At 47.0% G+C, this 19,165-nt stretch overlaps 1 protein-coding gene across 1 annotated transcript; it reads left to right on the plus strand.

Annotated features, from left to right (window-relative positions):
* Nucleotides 1–702: 702 nt before the first annotated feature.
* On the plus strand, nt 703–1,933 carry LOC6615080. The gene has a single exon (XM_002039460.2). It carries the CDS (start codon nt 864–866, stop codon nt 1,497–1,499), a length of 636 nt encoding a protein of 211 aa, XP_002039496.1. The 5' UTR covers nt 703–863; the 3' UTR covers nt 1,500–1,933.
* Nucleotides 1,934–19,165: the final 17,232 nt, after the last annotated feature.

A 19,165-nucleotide genomic window follows, 5' to 3' on the forward strand; every position in this document is an offset into this window, starting at 1 on the left:
TTAACCCACCCGCTGTCAGTCTGTTTTTTTAATTTTATTTTCGTCGTGCTCTACTTTTAGTCCCAGCTAAGCCGGAAGGGATCAAACGGTTTTCCCCGCCCGCTTTTCCCAGCACAAAAAAAATGAGGCAGAAATAAGGAAAGAAATAACATTTCGACAGCTGCCCCACTGCGAAGGTGGGGCAAGGGGGCTTTTCCTCTGGGTCAATGAGCATCAGAGGTTGACTGCATAATTTATGAACATAAATGGGCGTGACAAGGGATTAGGGGGGCGGGGCATGGCGGTCTTCCAGCGCAGAACTGGGGGTCACCTAATGACCTGGCGCACTGCTAAATGCATGGAAATTGTCTGCGCCAGAGCGAATTACAATTAATTGGAAATATGGCTAAGCCCGGAATTAGCCCCGTCTGCAGGTGGAAGTTTCCTCTTTTCCGCATTTTCACATGGCGTGCTAAGTCCTCGCCGAGGCAATTGAAAAACGAGAAAAATAATTATGGAGGCACTGACACAAAGATTAAGATTCGCCATGAATATTGCGATTAATAGCCGGTAGCTTATCAACTTTTCTTACGATCGTAATTTTAAAAGTTAAGTAGTAACGAATTCCCCTGCTAAGGCAGGTGCATTCGTTACCAGATAGGAAATGTTTTCCTTCGATCACGTACTCCGCGCCAAAGTGCTCGAAACTTCAAAGCCCGGACAACCGGCCTTACATAAGCAAATCACAACGATTCGTTGAAGCTAGCACACACACATTCCCCTTTCGGCCTGTTACAAAATTCAAAAAAATTCGAAAATCGTAAATTAAGTCGAGGAAAATTGAAAAATTAACAATAGCCAAAAGCCAACAACGAATCGCCACGATGACCTGCACATTGGTACTCCTGATTGCCAGCATTCTGCACTTCGGAATGCGTGGCAGTTGTCTGCTGGACATAGAGCGATTCCCGGTGATTCCCGGCACCATCTACGCCGGGCACATTGCCTACTGCGCCATCCTGTACTTCCTGCACGACATGGAGATCCTGCCCACGCGCTATCGTAGCCGGATGGGCTGGCTGACCGCCTTCCTGATCGAACTGGTGCTGGGCGTGGCCTTCATGGAGGTCCTGGCCCTTTGGCTCTGGTGCAGCGTGGAGCACATCCTCCATCTGTCCACCCGGTTCGTGCTGCGCCGCTACCTGGGCGTCTCCACCGAAGTCTACCTGCGCTGGGAGTGGGCCATCATGGGTGGTCTGATGACCACGCTGGCGGCCATGCTCTGGATAAACGCCTACGAGGCCACGGAGACAACTCAGGCAGAGAGGGTGTCAAGGAGCAAGGACATCCGGATGAAGGCGGTGCTTTGCCAGCGGGAGGAGAAACAGAAACAGAAGCAGGATCAGGATCTGGAGAAGGTTGAACAGCCTGCGCCGGAGCCAGAGGAGTCACAGAATCCTAATGAAGTCCAGCTGCCGGAGAATCATCTGCAGCTGCTGGCCACCACCACTGATTGCTAGCCCGTTGTGGTCGCCTCCTGCAACCTGTGCTGCTGACAAAAAGGACTTCGCAAAGCGGCCTCAATTAGACGAACGATCATGCCGGGAGCAGACCAGACGGAGCAAATGTATTTATTCCAGCCAGATGGACTCGAAAGGCTCTAAAGACCGTGCCAAAGGATACTGGGAATGGGGAACGGGGCGAAATGATGGACTGCAGTAAAATGTCTATGAAAATTGACTTGGTGTCCTGGCATTGAGAGGCAGTCGGGCGGAAGGAGCTGCCAGCGCCTGGATGCGCGTCAATTGACAAATTGTCGGCTCGACTGGCCCTTTCCTCCTGGTCTTGCCTTGCTCCCCTTGCTCACCGCGCTAGCCTTGTTCAACTGCCCAACACCAATTCGAATGCCAAAATGCCAAAAATACAATCCCGGGCAATTTTAGACCCAAACAGAGCAGAAAGTCATCAGAAATGTTGTCTAATTTCATTTCGTTTCACTCGAAGGCCAATTTTTGGCTTTTATTATTCATACAATTTCTGGCAACGCGATTTTAACGCTGCTGCCCGTATTGCGTATACGCACTGTGGTTCACGGAATTATGATTTCTTTTGCTGTGTGCGTGGCGCAGAGTATGTGTGCTTGTGTGTTCGCTGTGTGTGTGTGTGTGTGTGTATTCCTAAGCAAACAATGGCCGAGCAGTGCTTTTGTTTATTCTTCCTTCGCTGTTGCTTATGTTGCTTATGGCCACACACCCACACAGGCACACTCACACAAAGATACCGAGCACTCACACACCCAAAGCGTGCCGAATTTTGGTGCGTGCCTGTTTTTGAGTCCCTTGTTCCCTTGACGGCCTCCCACTTTTACTCCCACTTCCACTCCCGCTCCCGCTCCCAGTGCCATAGCCACTTTTCCCATCCTGTGATCCTGTGTTGTGTATTTATGGAAACATTGCTCCGAAAATATTTTAAGGACGACCAACTCGGATGAAAGAAATCCAAGGGATGCTGTGGTCGGACAGTGGACGGGGTGCAGGTGCGGTGGAACCTTTGCCAGACACTGGAATTGATGATAATACCCCCGTTGGCTGCTCCGAATACACAAAATCTGATGGAATCGAAAATGGGACAACTGACAGGCCGGAATCTGGGGGGAACAACTGCTGACTGGCCGGTTATTGAGTGCCCAAAGATGCGAATGGAGATTGCCACACCGGGAATCCTTCGAGAATCATGCGAGGGCGTAGTAAATCGAAGTCATACCTCAAAAGATGACAATTAAACACGTACAAAGCGCTGCAATTTTTGCGTTTATCAGCTTAAAGATAATTCCCTTCAGAAGAAAATAGAACAGTTTGCTAATTACACATTAAATTCTAGATACTCGAAGCAGGCAAATGCCAATTTGCAGTGCGGAAAATTAAATCATTTTCGGGTGAAATCCTCCAAGTCCCTTTGAAACTGTGGTTGACTATTATCATAGGAGGTAGGAGCACTCCGCAGATCATTTGTCCACGAAAACTTTTGCCTTTGGCGACTGCCTGTTGGTTTGTTTGTCTCTATGCCACTTTGGAGGACGAAGGACGAGAGTGTCCTTCGGCCCACTCGTGGCGTAGCCAGCTGATGCCGAGGACAATGGCGGAGCGGAGGCTAATTAGCATCGTCAACATGGGCCACCTTAAGGTCCTGCGTCCTTTCTCGCTGCTTTTTCGCCAGCGAAGAGTGGCCCATCTGGCCGTTTGCAACATGATGCACGCGTCCCACGCTGCGCAGGACAGAAATGAGTTGGCCTAATGATGATACAGCCAGCGCCCAGGCCACACCCACCCGAGCCCCCTAACCTGTTCTCTAGGAACATCCAGGCATCCCCTCGACATGCAAAACGCTAACAATAAAAATGTCACTTTCGCGTGTTGGGAGCCAGGAGGAAATCATTTTCACCAAATCGCAAAATGCGCACAGGAAACGGGCGGGCAGAGGGGAGCGGCAGCGGAGTGGGGCAAAGTGTTCTTATCATAAATCACGAAACCGCCTGCCCCGTCGGGCGGCGGGGGATAATTAATTAATTAACAGCGTCTCATCATCATCGCCGCATTGTGAACTGGGTTGCGTGACAATTTCGTGAGTTTTGCATGAATTATTTGGCCGAAAGCGAATTGTCAGCAGAAAAACATGGCCAACAATTAGCGAACGCCACTTGCACTTAGTTCGCTATCGGCACGCACGCACCATCCCAGAAAATCGCGATCCCTCCTTGAAATTAATGCGATGGATGCACGATAGTTGTGCCACTTGCTTCAAAGAGGCCCAGTTTCCTCGCATACTATATATAGATGTATATAAGGTAAATATATATATGTGCATGTATATCGTGACTGGTGGCGACAAAGAACCGGCTGCTCTTCCGACCCGACGAACATAATCCCATTAGGAACACCTCGTCGCGATTTGGACGGAAATTCCGCTGGCAACAGTTAGTCGTTATGTTCATGTTAATGCCCCCATTCACCACCGATATCGAGCTGCCAGAATATGGTTGAATAATTATCACAAGATTCCACCAAGTAGAGCACCAAGAATTTGGCAGTTTATTGTTTAATGGGGAGGAACTGAAGTACCTTAGTCAAAGGTATGGATAAACATCTTGAATGCTTGAATGTATGTAGTTCTTTGTATATATAGCATATAGTATAGTATACAAATAGTAGAGCTTATAAGTGTAACAAATCATTTATGTTCTTCAAGACTTCAAATTTAATTATTTAGACTTATGACGCAATTTATTATTTAGATTTAGGAACAACCGCTCTTGGCAACAACTTCACTCGACTTCTCTCCACTCTACACCCTCTCCCTTTCTATCGATAGCTTGCTCTTGTCTAGGGTTGCATTTTAATCAGGGCTGCAATGTGGAAGTATCGAAAAATCTAATACCTATTTCCACTGCGAGTATTCTTACTCGAACCAATTGCCACATGTATGTTATATTATGTTATATGTTATGTTATAGTTATATTTTTGCGTAAATGGCTTATTCAAATTAAACTAAACGAAGTTGCTGGCAGATAAACACAACTAAAAATACATATAGATAAATTAGGAAACCCTATGTTCATGTCCAAGAATGTATCTGTTCATTAGGCAATTCAAGATAGATTCTAGTTAGCAGCTCTTTAGTGCTTCGTATTATCTATAGTTATAGTTTTTCGACTTTATTCTTTTCATGTTAAAAGCAAAGCCATACCATACCATTGTTACTTATATTTGTTGTGCAAAAGGCCACTTGACTCGACTTACTTATTTTGCACTTTGTTTATTCTTTGGCTTCGCTCGCTTCGATTTCTCGCCGATTTAACGCTCAATTGTTTACTGTAAGCCTCGTTTGAAATTTGCGCTGTGAAGTTTGTATACTTTGCTCCGCATTGCACTGCTCTCGAAATAAAAAACAAAAACAAACAAAAAAAAAAGGGAAAGCAACCGGAAAGCGTGATCCAAAAAAAGTCCGCAGAATTGCATTTAAACAAATTTGATTGCTCGTTTGTCAGTGTTTTTTTGTCGGTTTTTATTTCGTTGCGTTATACCCAACGAAGCCCAAACAAGTTGGCAAGTTTTAAACATTTTTTTGCAACCGACTTTGTTTTTGTTGCTCTTCATGTCATTGTTTGGCAGCTTTATGAAAATTTTAAGTACATCAAATTTTTATGGTTTTCAACAAGTGTCTGTGTGTGTGTGTGCTGGAAAAGCGAGGCCAGTGGTTTGGGTGGCTAGAATTGCGGATTTGATTGCGATTGTCTGCCGCACACACACACACACAAAGACAACCACCCACACAGCCACACACCCGCACTTACACACACAAACAAGCGGCTTCGCTCTTTATTGCTGCCGTTAATCCGCAAAAATTTGTAACATTTTCCAATTTGGTAATCGTCTGAATGTTTCAAAATGAGCGAGAATAATGAATAATACGAGTGGGGCTTATGCAGAATTGTTATTCAAATTTCGTGCCCGAGCAGCGGAGTGTTTTTCGCAATGCTAATTGATTATGTACCCAGTTGCAAAAATCTGTGGAGCGCTCTTAGCTGCAGTTCATGTGCGAATATCTCCAGATTTCAGCCCTGTCTTCTCAAAAATCCTTGCTCATCGGGAGCCCAAAAGTGCCGTGAATGCCTCCTGCAGCGTGTGCGTTTGTGCTTTTCATGACTACATATCAGTGGTCCTGGCCAGGACGAAAGTCGGAGAGTGGATTGCAGCCCATCGCTCGTCAACGGTCTCTGCTCGTGTGTGCGGTCTTGAAGGACTCGACGGGTTGCAGGATGTGAAGCTGGCCGGGATGACTTGTCAGCTGGCGCTCAAACATTGTGACATTGATTTTCATTCGACAGACTTCGAGCTCTCGCTCTCAGACGGGCCCACAATTTCGGTCATATCGGCCTGCTCCGCATCACGAACTATTGAATTTCCCGGAGCGAGTTACTGCGACCAGATGCTACCTAATTGGAAATTTCGCATTGCTCCTTCTGCGAAGGAATGTGGCAGGACGTCGCTTTCTGACTTTCTGGCTATCTCACATCCGTGTCCTTGCCATGGGGGCCTTGCCGACCTTGAGCAGTTGATTGGCCACCAGGAGATGTGACCAAAGTCTGATGATAGGCGAGGGTGGGGCGCAATCGACCTACTTCTCCTGCCCAGCAGTTGAATGAAGAAATGCCAGCAAAGACAATGCGATTTTTCATTCGTTTTCTGGCTCTTGATGGCCATCCCTGAATTATTTTGAGCTTTAAGAAACTTGAGTACAAAATAGTTTTGTTCCCCGATTAAATAGATTGGGAAATCCTTCAGTGCTGCCAAATCTCTGTGGTCTTAGTAAAAAACTACAGAAATGTGAGTCTGAATCTTGGCCGAAATCAACATCCCTGTTCAAATCTTCAGTGAGGACATACGATTTGAAGTACATATTAGAAAAACACACGTTTGTGTGTTTTATTAGCTTCATGAAACTTGAGTTGAAATCATATTTATAAAATGTGGGAGAAACCTTTTTCAGCATATGGGATTGTAAAATAAAGCCTAATTTTACTGTGGTGCCTTTGAATCTACATTAGTAGTTAGAAATGTAGTAGTTAATATCAATATCTATTGCAACATTTGGCAAGTATTACTAACTTATTACCAGCGAACTTTCTGCTTTCAAGTGCAACTATATTCCTATTGGGAGGGAATACTTTCAGTTGGCGCATTCTTGGCTGCACCTGTTGATCGCCTGCAGGTCCTGCGGGCTTTGGCCTTGGGCAACAGGTGACTCCAGTTGAAGGGCCATCGATATGCCCGAGGGATATGACAGCGAAGGAAAGTTTTTCAATTTGAATTCAATTTAAAGTTGTGACCCCGGTCCCCCAGGCGATTGGCATCGCCGTTTTTCCCTTACTTCGCAAGTGCTGAGCTTTCATATTTATTTGACTCCGTTAAAATGCAAATAAATGCAAACATTTACTCAGCGAAGCCAAGTGGCTGAGTGCTTGAGTGTGTGAGTGGGTGAGTCGCATAGCCACACCCACAACCACACACATAACGATAATTATGCAAATGTAATGGCATAATGTCGGCATGATTCCTTTTAGCGAGTGTCTCCTGTCTCCCGCTTCGCTCCGCGCTGATTTAAAAAGGCACAGAAATGATGGACGCCTTGGGGTTTTCAGATACCTTCTCCTGTCGCGCTGCAAAGGGCCGGAAACGGAAGTGAGGGCAGGGGCCCCGCAGACGGAAGGAAATATACGAGGGCATTTCATAAAACATATACTTATTTCACTCATCTAACGCGAAGTATGCTTTAGTTCAGCGAATGTAATGCGAGCTAATGAGAATGTTTCGGAGAACAGAGCTCTGTTTGTCTGGTTAAGAGCTCAACTCTCCTGGGATTTCTTAGGAACTGTTATATAAGGCAAGTTCTTTCATTCCTTGTTATTTTTCTTTGCTAAAAATGCTTTAAGGAATGTTTGAAAAATTAATCTCGCAGTTGTCCCGCTATTCGAGCAGCTTGCAGTGAAGCTCGAAGTGACGAAGTAGCGTTTTTCAGGCTTTTCCGACTTCCAAATTTCTGTTTTCCCCCGAGCAGAGCAACTCCATTCGATGTCTTGGCAGACCAACAAACTGCATAATGCCTGGAAATGGGCTACGGACAGCCAAACCAGATCCGGGCGACACTTATGTAAAGCGGTCGGAAAAACTCTCTCAAAAATGGAGGAACCTTTTAAGCGGAGCAAACTGGGTTATCCACTAAAGTGCAGCCATCTGGATCGCCGGCAAATGTTCGTGGAACGTATGTCAGTGCGTTTGAGTGTCTGTCTGTCTGTATGTCCGTGCGAAAAGAAAGTAAAGTGCTGAAAAGTGTTTGTGCATCCTCTGTCACGTCGTTTTTAGATGTATTTTAAAAGATTTAGCTGCACATCCCCCAGGGGTCCCGAATAGTGGACACACTCAGGGGTTCGTCCATGGACGTCGGCTCCCCAGGGCGAGGGGGCAGCCAACCGAGTGAGAAACCCAAAGGCAGGCGCGGATGGGGATGGATGGTGGTGGTTGTTGGAGGGAGGTGGGTGGAGCCTGGTGGTTGGTGTTATCCTGCAACCGCAGATAAACTGCTGGCAACGGAACGAGCTAGGTGGGGAAGTGTGAAAGTGAAGCAAATGTGAAACAATTCCGCTAATTGCAAAAAATGTGATGCCAACATGGGTTGGGTGTGGTCCGGGCGAGCCGGGCCACGGTGGACGAAAGTGGGTGGCTGTGGGTGACCGCATTCTGTAGCGTGGTCATTAAAAGGCGTTGCATTGCACACAAAAGTATGCAGCACTCTCGGTCGAGCAAAGAAGCTTGCAACAAAGCCGAGCTGGCTAAACTTTAACTGAATTTCGCAGTTTTCTTGCCGCTGATTTCAGTGCTTGAATAAATTTAATTAGGTGTTTTCCGACCGGATTTGTTTTCCTCTCCACGGCGAGAGGATGTGTCGGGTCACTCGAAGTCCGCCATCGAGTGTTGCACTTTACGCACGATTTTAATTAAATGCCGCGCGTATGCTCCGCTTTTATTACTTGGTTGTGCTCACCACCGGATGGTTGGATGGATGGATAGATATGGGAGATGGAGGACCACGACGGTCGGCGGACTCCGGAATTGATGCTATATCTATCTATTGGTCCCTGCTCCTGCGGACCAAATGACCAGCTGACTAGCGAGTGGGCGTGGCAGCGAAAAATCGAACCGACTTGTCGCTGACAGTTTGATTGAGTTTGTGTTCTATCAGCTTTCTTGTTGTGCTGCAGTGGGGAAAAATCAATTAAGCATTTCCAGTTACATGTCTGGCATTCAAAGTTTATCATCTTTTATTTGAATAACATGCTTAACTTGCATCCTCGTGATAAAATGCTGCCTTGAAATCAAGAGAGAAAACTAAACTTAAGGTCTAACAACCTTTCTTGAAGTAACATGAAATAGGAAAATTAATAGGATGAAAGGTTTTCATTTATGGATAACAAATATATCATGATTGATTTAATTAAGAATATATTTTCTTTTGCTAAAATAAAAATATCCGTCGGCAACGCATAGTTTTAAGTCTTCTTTTGAGAACACATTTTTTTAATTCTTTCATTGCTTCATTGCATAAAACGTTTCTGCTTGTGAAATGCACCGACTATACATAGTGACCAGGTCCAGTGTCTATTTTTCCCGCTGTGCGCTCTCGCTTTTCCTCCCACTTCGACCAAATCTGCGCTAAGGGGATGGAAATGCGGTGGAAAACTCGCACTTCCGTCGGCGGAGGAGCAGGGAGCTCAACAGGAGCCGCAGGACGCTGGATGCAGGACACGCTGCCAGACGAAAAGGACCGACTGCTGGTTTATTAAGCAGGAGTCGGGTGACAATTCCAGATACTTTATGCAGCGCAAAAAGCCAAGCTGCGATGCGGGGCGCAAAATAAAGTCAAATGAAGTTAGTGCCAGTGAGCACTAGAAATGGGAGCCACTGTGCATTGGCCTGTCCTGTGCGCCGACTAACAAGGATAATTGCAAAAGGAAGTAACAATAAACCCAATGATATCGATGCCCAGTTACACATATAGGGGGAAACTGAGGAAAATGGGGGAAAACGGGAAAAATGGGGCGTGCTGCTGCGGAAAACAAAGGAAAGCGAGCAGGGCCAGAAAGGACGCGATGGAGGAAGTGGAAGCCGTGTCCTGTGGAACGATTGCGCCAGCGAGCAATCAGCGTAAAGTGCGCGCCGCTTTGTAACTGAAACGATAAAAGGGAAAAAGAAGGTGGTAGCAGGAAAGGCGAACAAAACCGAACAGAACAGACCAGAACTGAGCTGAACAGAAAGATGGGTTCCTGCAAAAAAAGGACCTCGGTCGGGGCGGAAAACAGGAAGGGCGGCTGGGAGGCTGCAAGGAGCGGAAGGAGCATAGGGCAGCTGGCAAACAGCAGCAGCAGGGAAAAAAGAATAAAATATCGTTTATTGAGGGCACTCCAACGGCGAATGTGATTGTTGTCCACCCATCACCCACTGAACTCCACCCGCCGCAGGCCAGCACCCCTGGTATTTTCGACTACCCCATACCCTTGCGTTTCCCGGGCATCCCAGGCGGAGATCAAAGCCCAAGACGACGAACCTCACTTGGCTTCACTTGCCCACCGGAGTCCAAAGTCCGGAGTCCGGAGACCGGAGCGCGGAGCGCGGAGCATGGCATTCCACGAGTGAAGAGGGGCGGACGAGAAAGTGGGACTGGGAACTGCAACTTTGATTGAATTTTATGGGCATTCCGGCACACGATCATAAATATTCGCTTTTATGCGTCCATTTTGCACGTTCATTGTTCATTTGCCAATAATAATAATAACAGGCGACCAGCCACCGAAATTTTTCATCACATTGATAATTAATAAACGCTCTTGCGACTTAAGCTGTCATTAATCTGTTGCCATTTTAATAGAAAAACGAGAGAAAATGCGCGAGTTTTTCGACTATCAGATACCCTACACTCGACTAGTTTTTCTTTATTCTTTTGGCATTATATAAACAGCATGTTACATACCTTTCAACAAATCTAGAATAATATTTTTCATCACGAATAACGCGTAGGCACCTAGCTTAGTGTTAAATGCGCACATTAGGTAAAATTTAAATTGTGTCACATTAGTTCATTCTTCGGAAAAGGGCATCCTTCTTAATTAATGTATATGTGCACAAAGTGCAAAATGTAATTTATTTGGCATACTAAATTATCATTAAATTCTGCATTAAAACTGTTCCAAACGGAGAGAATGGAAATCGAAAATCTAATTTTTGTAACTACCGCAATGCACAAAGTAACCGATACAAACAAGCGTATTGCGAATGAAAATGAAATAAAATATAACCCATGCTTTGGGCGTGACCGAGTGCAGCGTAATTTATTTTGCAGCCACGGGTTATGCCAACAGTGCGTATATGTACTTTTAATTCCAATCGCTCATACGCAGCGTGGGACAAATCAACAGGATGCCAAACTAGGTGAGGAGCCCCGTGGGCACTTGGCAAGGGGCAGGGGAATGCGGAGCGGGAGAGGGAAGCTGTTGGGATTCCATCCACGACCGTATGCCAGAGCCATTTGTTGTGTTGTTGCCTTGTCCTAAATGCCCTCCCCCAAACCCGAACTCTGCGTCACCACCGCCCACTTAGACACGGACATCCCGTATCGCTGTGTCCTTGTGCCAACGCTTTCATGCACATTTATCGTGATTAGCTATTAATTGATAATAATTAACTTAAGCACAAGCCACAGATGCCAGATGAGTGAGTATGCGTGGCTGTGTGTGAGTGCCGGGGAGTGTGTGTGTGCGGTATGGATTTCCTCTGGCCTCTCGGATCTGAAATGCGAAATCTGAAATTGACGTTCCTCCTGTTGATTTGCGATCCAAAGCCAGACACTCTGAGTGCTCCCATTTGTCGGATGTATAGCCGACACTCGCTGGCAGTTGACTGAACCCGAATCTGAGTCTATATCCAAATGTGAGTCCCTCGAGGAGCTCATCAAAGAAACTAATGCTCGCATTTCGCACTTATTCCCGCTCCCATTTCAAGATGACTGTACATTTGCCCAGAATTCCGTTTGATTGGCCACAAAAGTATGCCAGGAATCACCAACTCTTTGTAATTTGAACTCGAACACTCATACTTACTTTGCTCACTTTGGTATTTTACTTAAATTCAGTCGAAGTTCGCTCGGTTTCAGGTCCTTGTTGCCTTTCGATTCGCTTTCCTCGCTTTTACTCTTTTGGCTTTAACCAAATGTTTTGTACACATATGCACTAACTGATTTTGTTTTTCTTTCTTGTTTATAACGTTAAAAAAATGGTAAAAAAAAACCAAAAAAAAATGCTTTATCGCCGACGGATACTGGATACTACAAATTGAAATATAACTACTATCGGATGATTCCTAGATGGTAAATTTCGTACAACCTTAGTTGTGCAGCTTGTTGATTGAGTTGGTTAAAGTTCATGAGGGATGGCAACTAAGGACGAAGCGCGAACACAAAAACACTGATTTGCAACACAAAGTCTTGGCCTGAAATGATTCCAATCTCTGATTCACACACTGTTCGACTGTTCATTCAGTTGGGTTCAGTTCGGTTCAGTTCAGTTTAGCTGCGAATCCTTTGCGCTCACGTTCACGTTCAGCTACAGATACAGATTCACTTTCACTTCTACTTTCACTTTGCGGTCAGAGTCTGGGATGATACGATGCGACTGAAGTGCTGATTGGAGTGGAACTGAGTTGAGTTGATGGCTTTAGCTGCTGCGAGATCCGTGCGGCACGTGCGAACACGTTCAGATTTCATAACCAACTGTCGAGTCAGCTGCCGCCGTCGCCGCCGCCGAAGGACCTCACTGGGTCGAAGCGCTCCGAATGGGATTCCAAAGGCCGAAGTACGAAGTCCGAATCACGAAGTGCGCAGCCGAGGCCCCAACGAGCTCTGTGCCGGATCCTTGGGCGTCCAAAGGGCTTTGGCTTTCGAAGTTGGCTCTTCGAAGACACCAACCGTTGGCGGGGCGGTCCCATCAGACTTATGGGCGCCCATTTTGGGTGCCAGTGCCAGTGCCCAGCATCCGAAAAAGGACTCTCTTAAGCGCTCTCTTACCCTCAGGAGCAGCCAAGGCAGCTGGTGGCCCAAGTTAAGTTCCTCACGAAACGAGTGTGGAGCGTGGAGCTTGGGGCTTGCGGCTTGGGAAGTGGAGCGTTGAGCATGGGGCCACTCTTGTTGCTCAAGTGTTGCACATTATGAAGCCGAAGCCAGGCATAAAACTTTCACCATTAGCCGCGTTAATGTCAAGCGCGCGCCAAATTCGTCAGCTGGCCATTGGTACAGGGACATTTACCGGGGGGGCTTAGTGAAAGTTTTATCGGCACTTTCGGCCACATCGGCATGTAAGTGGTTTCGTTGGTGCGAGATGAAGGCGACAGCAGCGCCTTATCCCCGAATGATCTTGGAGATCTGTGTGGAGGGCTTTGAATGGGATCAATATGTAGTGGCCATCCAGTGGTAACGCAACACATGCTGTTTTCAAGGAGATGCACTCTGGAACTCGCCAGCTCCGACATTCCGGCATTCCGGCAATCTGGCATTCTGGCATTCTGGCACTCTGGTACTCCAGATCCGGCGCCCTCTTCTCCGCCGCGTCATAGCCATCCTGGCACTATGACATATTGTATCCACACGCGTACGTGACCGTGTTACCAACTGGCGGAAGAAAGTTGTGCCCCTGCTCCTGCTTGAGTCTCGAATCATTTGAGTTCCTTCTCGGACTTGTTTACGTCTCCCGTTTCGAGAGCTGCACACATAAATCCCATAAATGACAAACTTATTAGTGGCCTGATAGGAGCAGAGAAATGCCAGGACCAACAGCACAGGACGAACAGGACAGGCAGTGGCATTATGAAGCGGGAAATAGAAATTAGTGACAGTTGCACAAATTACACAAATCACAAATCCAAATTCACGCCCTGGGGGCAATTCGGGGCGGAAATCGGCATCAGGCACATGTATCAAATCAATAAATTAAGCCCCACGCCAACTAACATAAAACATGAAAATTGCGGTGGAGTTGCGGAGGAGAGGATGGGATGGGATTCCTGGGATTAATTTGGTTGGCCAGCCTCGCCAGCAGTGGCATTCCGCTGGGAATGCAAAGTTTCAATTGCCAAAAACGGCGACCTTGGGCACCAATTTGACCCACAATGTGCTGACCCCCAGCACTCCGGAACTCCGGAGCCCCCGAACCCCGCAGAGCGGCCAAAAACCGGGGAGGTGCGAGTATTTGTGGGCCAACTAAAACAACAACTAGCTGAAACAACAAACAGCCGGGCTACACAAACTGGAAAAAGTCTGCGGGACAAGTTTGGCACATTTGTCACTGGGACACTCTGCAGGTTCGCAGTTTCCAGTTTCGGGTTACGAGTTTCGAGTGCAACATACAGCATGCGGCATGCGGCATGTGGCATGCGGCACATCCAATCCTTGAGCCTTGAAATTGTGGAAGAAAGCGAAATGCTGACTGCGAGAAAGGCGGTAGTTGCATTTGTAGTCGGTCAGTAAAAAGTGAATACTACCCAGGAGCTTTGTCCCAGGAATCTAAGGACATGTCGAAGGGTGTTCGAATTTCCATACTCCACTCTGTGAGTGTGTGTGTGGTGTGTATGTGAGTGTGTTCTGTGTTTTGCGTGTGTCAGACAGGCGATGGGGAGAGTGAGCGGGGAACAAAAACTTTTTCAGCAACTACAATAATTTAGTATAGTTCACCAAAAAGTTCCACCTGTCCGCATTCCGCCACCCACTTCCGCATCAGCATCCGCACTCACATCCGCATCCACTTCCACATCCACATCCGCATCCGCATCCGCACTCGCATCCGCATCTGTGTCGGACGGCCGTCCATGTGTGCGTCTAAAGTTTATTGGTAAAATTGTATTGCAGATTTTTGCGCTACCTGCTCCGCTGCCCCGCCCACATCTCTCGACGCCCCCCTCGCCATCACCCATCCCCATTCCCGCCACGCCCACTTTCCCCTTGCGCCAGCAACCACACACACCACACACCGTCGTCTTGTGAAAATATTTGGGAAAACTTTTGCAATTTATCTGTTTTATAGCCAGCGACCAGCACTCACACACGAAAAAAGGCGAGCCGAGAATCGAGGGTGCGGGCACGAGAGAAGGGTCCGTTCAGGTATCTGCTCCTATCGCTTCCAGGCTTAGTGTATGGGTTGCATGTCTGACCCACTCTCCCCAGCCATGTCCATGTCCAAAAAAAGCACACGGTGCGAGACAGAGCGTCGAAAAATATACGACGCCAGAAAACGAAAAAAAGCAATTGCAAATGAATCGAGTTAAAGTAATTTAACAGTAGATTGTCCCCGTCCACTTGGGAAGCCCGCAGGTCCTGGCGACTCCGCCTCGAACTGGCACACGGAGGATACAGGGGGTGCGGAGGATATGGAGTCCAACAGATGGCCGAGTGCTGATAAGTGACCGAGCGGAGATGATGGCGACGGAGCCGGGCTCGTAATATATCATTTTCGAGTGGGTCAGCACTTGGGAGCGAGTTACTAATTGGTTTTCAACTAGCGGAGTGCGCAACAAGGAGCCAACTTGACCCAACATGAGCGCCAGCATATCCTTACAGGATCTCCGAGGAGCACTCAAGGATTTTCGGGCTCGGGCACATATGTTACATCTAAAGATCAAGGCAGTTCTTAAACAAGAAAACTATTTGATTTCGGTATATATTTAATCGTATTAATTATGTTTAAGTTAAAAAGTAAATGGCTTAAGCTGGAACTTAAAGCACTCTAGCTATTTCACAATTGTGATTGCTACAATATTCCTCGGAGCATTTCTACCAATAAAATCAATGTAATTAATTAAATTAAGACAGAGCAAATTCGTCTTTTCGAACTGCCCGCAGTGCTCCTGGGCCATCCGACTGTGGAATATCGCAATTCATTCAGTGTGAACCGCACAGAATAGGGAAATTATTATTCAAACGTGATGAAAGGCCAGAGTGGAGCTGCCGAAGCAACAAACCAAAGTCGGAATAGTCAACCGCAGAGCGTTGGATGAACACGCCTGGCAAAAAAAAAAAATATATATATATATGTGTATAAAAAGCGAAAAAAACTGTCAACACGAGCTGTGAACTGTGAGCTGCGAGCAGGAAAAAGGACCAAATGCGAAATACCAAAATAAACCCCGAGCTGGCAAAGCTCCTCGAGTCCTGCCCGTCTGCAAGTGTGTGTGTGTGTGTGTGTGTGAGTGCGAGTGTGTGCACAGTGGGTAATAATCTTATCTTTAACTCGGCAGAAACAGAAGCCGTTGTCGTCGGCGCCTTTGTTGTTGCTGTCTTCGTAGCCAGCGACTGTGAAAAGCAGCCACTGCGACAAGGACACTGCGACAAAAGGGTAGTCACAACCTGATTTGAATAAAGCCTATTATCCGTACATACTTAACTATAGTGAAATATGCTTTTATTTCTGTTAATGTAACGACAGCCTCTTTTCGCATAGTGTGTGCTATTGTACGGTAAATATTCGTGTTGCCTCCTGCCAACCGCTCCGCCTCCTGCCCTTGCCACGCCCCCTGCCATGCCCCCGCCCACGGTACCGCTACGTGCCCCATCCAGAATCCGCAATCCGCGCGTTGCCATTTCCATATGGCGTCATATTGCTGGCTGTCGGGGGGGCGGCGCCTGCCGTTGGTTTTCATACAATTGAAATTTGTAATTATTCAAATCGGATTTAAATACACACACACACGGATACACACACGCACACACGCGCAGCCGGCGAACGGATACGCAGGCTGAAAAGCGGACGGACTTTACATCAGCGCACGGCGAAGTTCAAAATCAGCGAGCAGAATAAAGAAAGCGCAGAAATTAAACAAAGCACAGTAAAAGGGAAAATTTAAAAATAAATCTAAGCGCCGCCGAGTGGATGAGGGGCAGGAGACAGAAGGCAGGTGCATAATGAGCCAAAAGACGACATTGTGTCCCCGTCTGCGGAGCTCCTGGAACTCATCTCCAGTTTCCGGTGGCGATGCGAGTGGCGGGCTTGTTTGTGACAACGCCAAGCTGGATGAAAATTAATTCATTTTGAAGCGTTAAGATTCCTTACGCGCTAATGAGTTGAAGTGCGGGAAGGAATTGGTCCTTTGGCAGCGACAGTGGCAACGGGAGCGGCAGCGACATGTGTTCCAGTGTCCTGGCCTTGCGGTTGCCTGGCGCCCAGCACGGCAGTCCGCAATCTGCAATGCCAAGATCCAAATCCCAAAACACAGTTGGGGCTTTGTTTTGGCCCTGGGAAACAACCGCACAAGATGAACGAATCAAAGCCGGAGTTCTGCTGCTGGATAACGCTCTTCCTGGCAAGCACTTCACTTCATCAAGGCATAGGTTTAACCTCACCCATGGACACACATTAATGGGCTTCAGCTGGAGCACAAGCACAAGCACACTGGAGTGGGAGATAGAGAGATGTGTTTAGACAACTAATTAAAACCATTAAGTGGCATTTCATTTGGGCATTAGCCAGCATACATGGCGTATGCGTAATGCGCATGTAGTTCGAACGGATATATACATTTGTGTGTGTGTGTGTGTGCGTGTGCATATCTCCATGCAATAAACACAACAATTATAGGAATAATAATAAGAGTCTCTCTGTTGGCAGCAGCAGCAGCAGCAGCCACTACAATGAATTAAAAACCAAATAATTGTCTAATTATAATTCCCAACTAATGAGTTTCCAAGTGGTTATCTTCATCTGGCCTCTGCCACGCCCCCCTCCCTGCGCCCTTGCCTTCTTCAGCCTCTGTGTACTTTGTTATTCTGTTATTGTCGTTGTGTCGCCGACGAAAATGCTGTGTCTCCTCCATTTTCCATTGCAGATTTTTGTCTGACAGCTCGGTTGGGGGGTGGTGGGTGGTGGGTGGTGGCTAAGTGGGCGGTAAGTGGGCGTGTCTTGGACTGGGGGCGTTGAAGAGTGCTGTGTATTTAGCTAGCTTATCGCTTAATTGCCCCACTAAGAGTGGCAGCGACAACAAGGACGACACTCAGTCGAGCCACTCGAGTTATGCTAAGTAAACACGAGACGCAAACACAAAATGCGAAATACAAAGTGCGGAATATATCCGAGCAGAGTTTGGCACACTTGCCATCCGAATTGCCAGCGAAAGTGAGCTGCACAATGCGCTCGCCACTTGCCACTTGCCACTTGCCACTTGCCACTTGGCAGATGCACTGACTCACTTTTCGAATGCTTCGCACGCTCCAGTGGAGGCCCAATCGAATCCGAACTCCTTGGAACCGCCGGATATCGGTGGTCAGCAGCCCGAAATGCGTAGCAACTGGGAGCCCAGATGGTAATTAATATTTTATATAGGTATTATCGTTATTTTGCCAATCAAAGTGCGCCCGGAGCCATTTTGCGGACGAGCCTGGGCAACTGGAAAGTGATTAAAAACAATTAGATGCCAGGCCGCTGGGATTGGGATTGGGAATGGGAATGAAAACGGGATGGGTATTGGGATGGGTATTGGGATGGGGAAGTGGTGTGGGTGGCTGGGAGGTGGAAAGACAGTTGGCCACTGCATAATGCTTTGGGCCTGGCCAGCACCGGATGGCAGGAAGTGCGCACAATGAGTTAGCGCAACGGAAGCGAACTAGAAACTCCCAGGGACAAAGAGCAAAGTTGGAGATATCCTGGGCCACCACCGGCCCATCGCCTCATTGCCCCATCCCCTCATCAACCCCTTTGGCGGCTTTCAATTTATGTATAATCCCTTTTAGAATGCCACAACTCCTTTCAGCCCATTACCGAGCTGGTTTTTCGTGCATAACTAATGACAAAGTCAGTGATTAAAATGGCCCAGGGAATGGCAAATTGGCTCCACGTGCATAAATTACTAGTGCTCGGAATTTGCGAGTCGCCGCCACTTAAGTGATCAGCACTAACCAAAAACACCACTAATTTGACCTTGGGTCCCGCCATTATTGCCACTTTTGGTGGCATGCGCTTTTATACCCCCTTCACCTGACATACATGCTACATGTTCTTATTTCTAGCATTTGAATGGATCTAGCTAGCATCCTTTTGGTGACCAGTTCGATAAATATCTTGGGCTGGCAGTTGGAATTTTCAATTATATAGATCAATATTTTCATTTCATTTTAAGCAAGCATAACTAGAACAAACTTTGTGAGCAACGTGAACTTTTCAATTAACGCCTGTATTAAATATTATTTGCCTCTAATTGCTTCCAACAACTTGAATGGAGGTAAGCGAAAGTGGAATGATTAATTTATTGACTTACTGCAAACTACTGTTTTTTGAATTAGCCCGCTCGGTAATCATCATCAACTTGAAATGTCCATTCGCTCGCTCTTCGTCTGCGAGTCGAGTGGAGCATCGGAATAATGAACTTGCGACCTGGTAAGTGTGCGATTCGCTGGGAAATGGAGTCTTCAATTATTTAAAAGCAGAGCAAAGCTTGCTCCATTATTTACAGATAAACAAGCCATCCATAAATGGGTGTACATATGTACATATGTCACCTGCATGCTGAACGAGCGTTTTGATTGCGTTGTGGCGTGTGCTCAGTG

Source organism: Drosophila sechellia, chromosome X (assembly GCF_004382195.2).
Source record: "Drosophila sechellia strain sech25 chromosome X, ASM438219v1, whole genome shotgun sequence".
NCBI classification, from domain to species: domain Eukaryota; kingdom Metazoa; phylum Arthropoda; class Insecta; order Diptera; family Drosophilidae; genus Drosophila; species Drosophila sechellia.

Coding starts and splice junctions, on each gene's coding strand:
- LOC6615080 (XM_002039460.2), top strand. CDS start 864: ATGACCTGCACATTGGTACTCCTGATTGCCAGCATTCTGCACTTCGGA.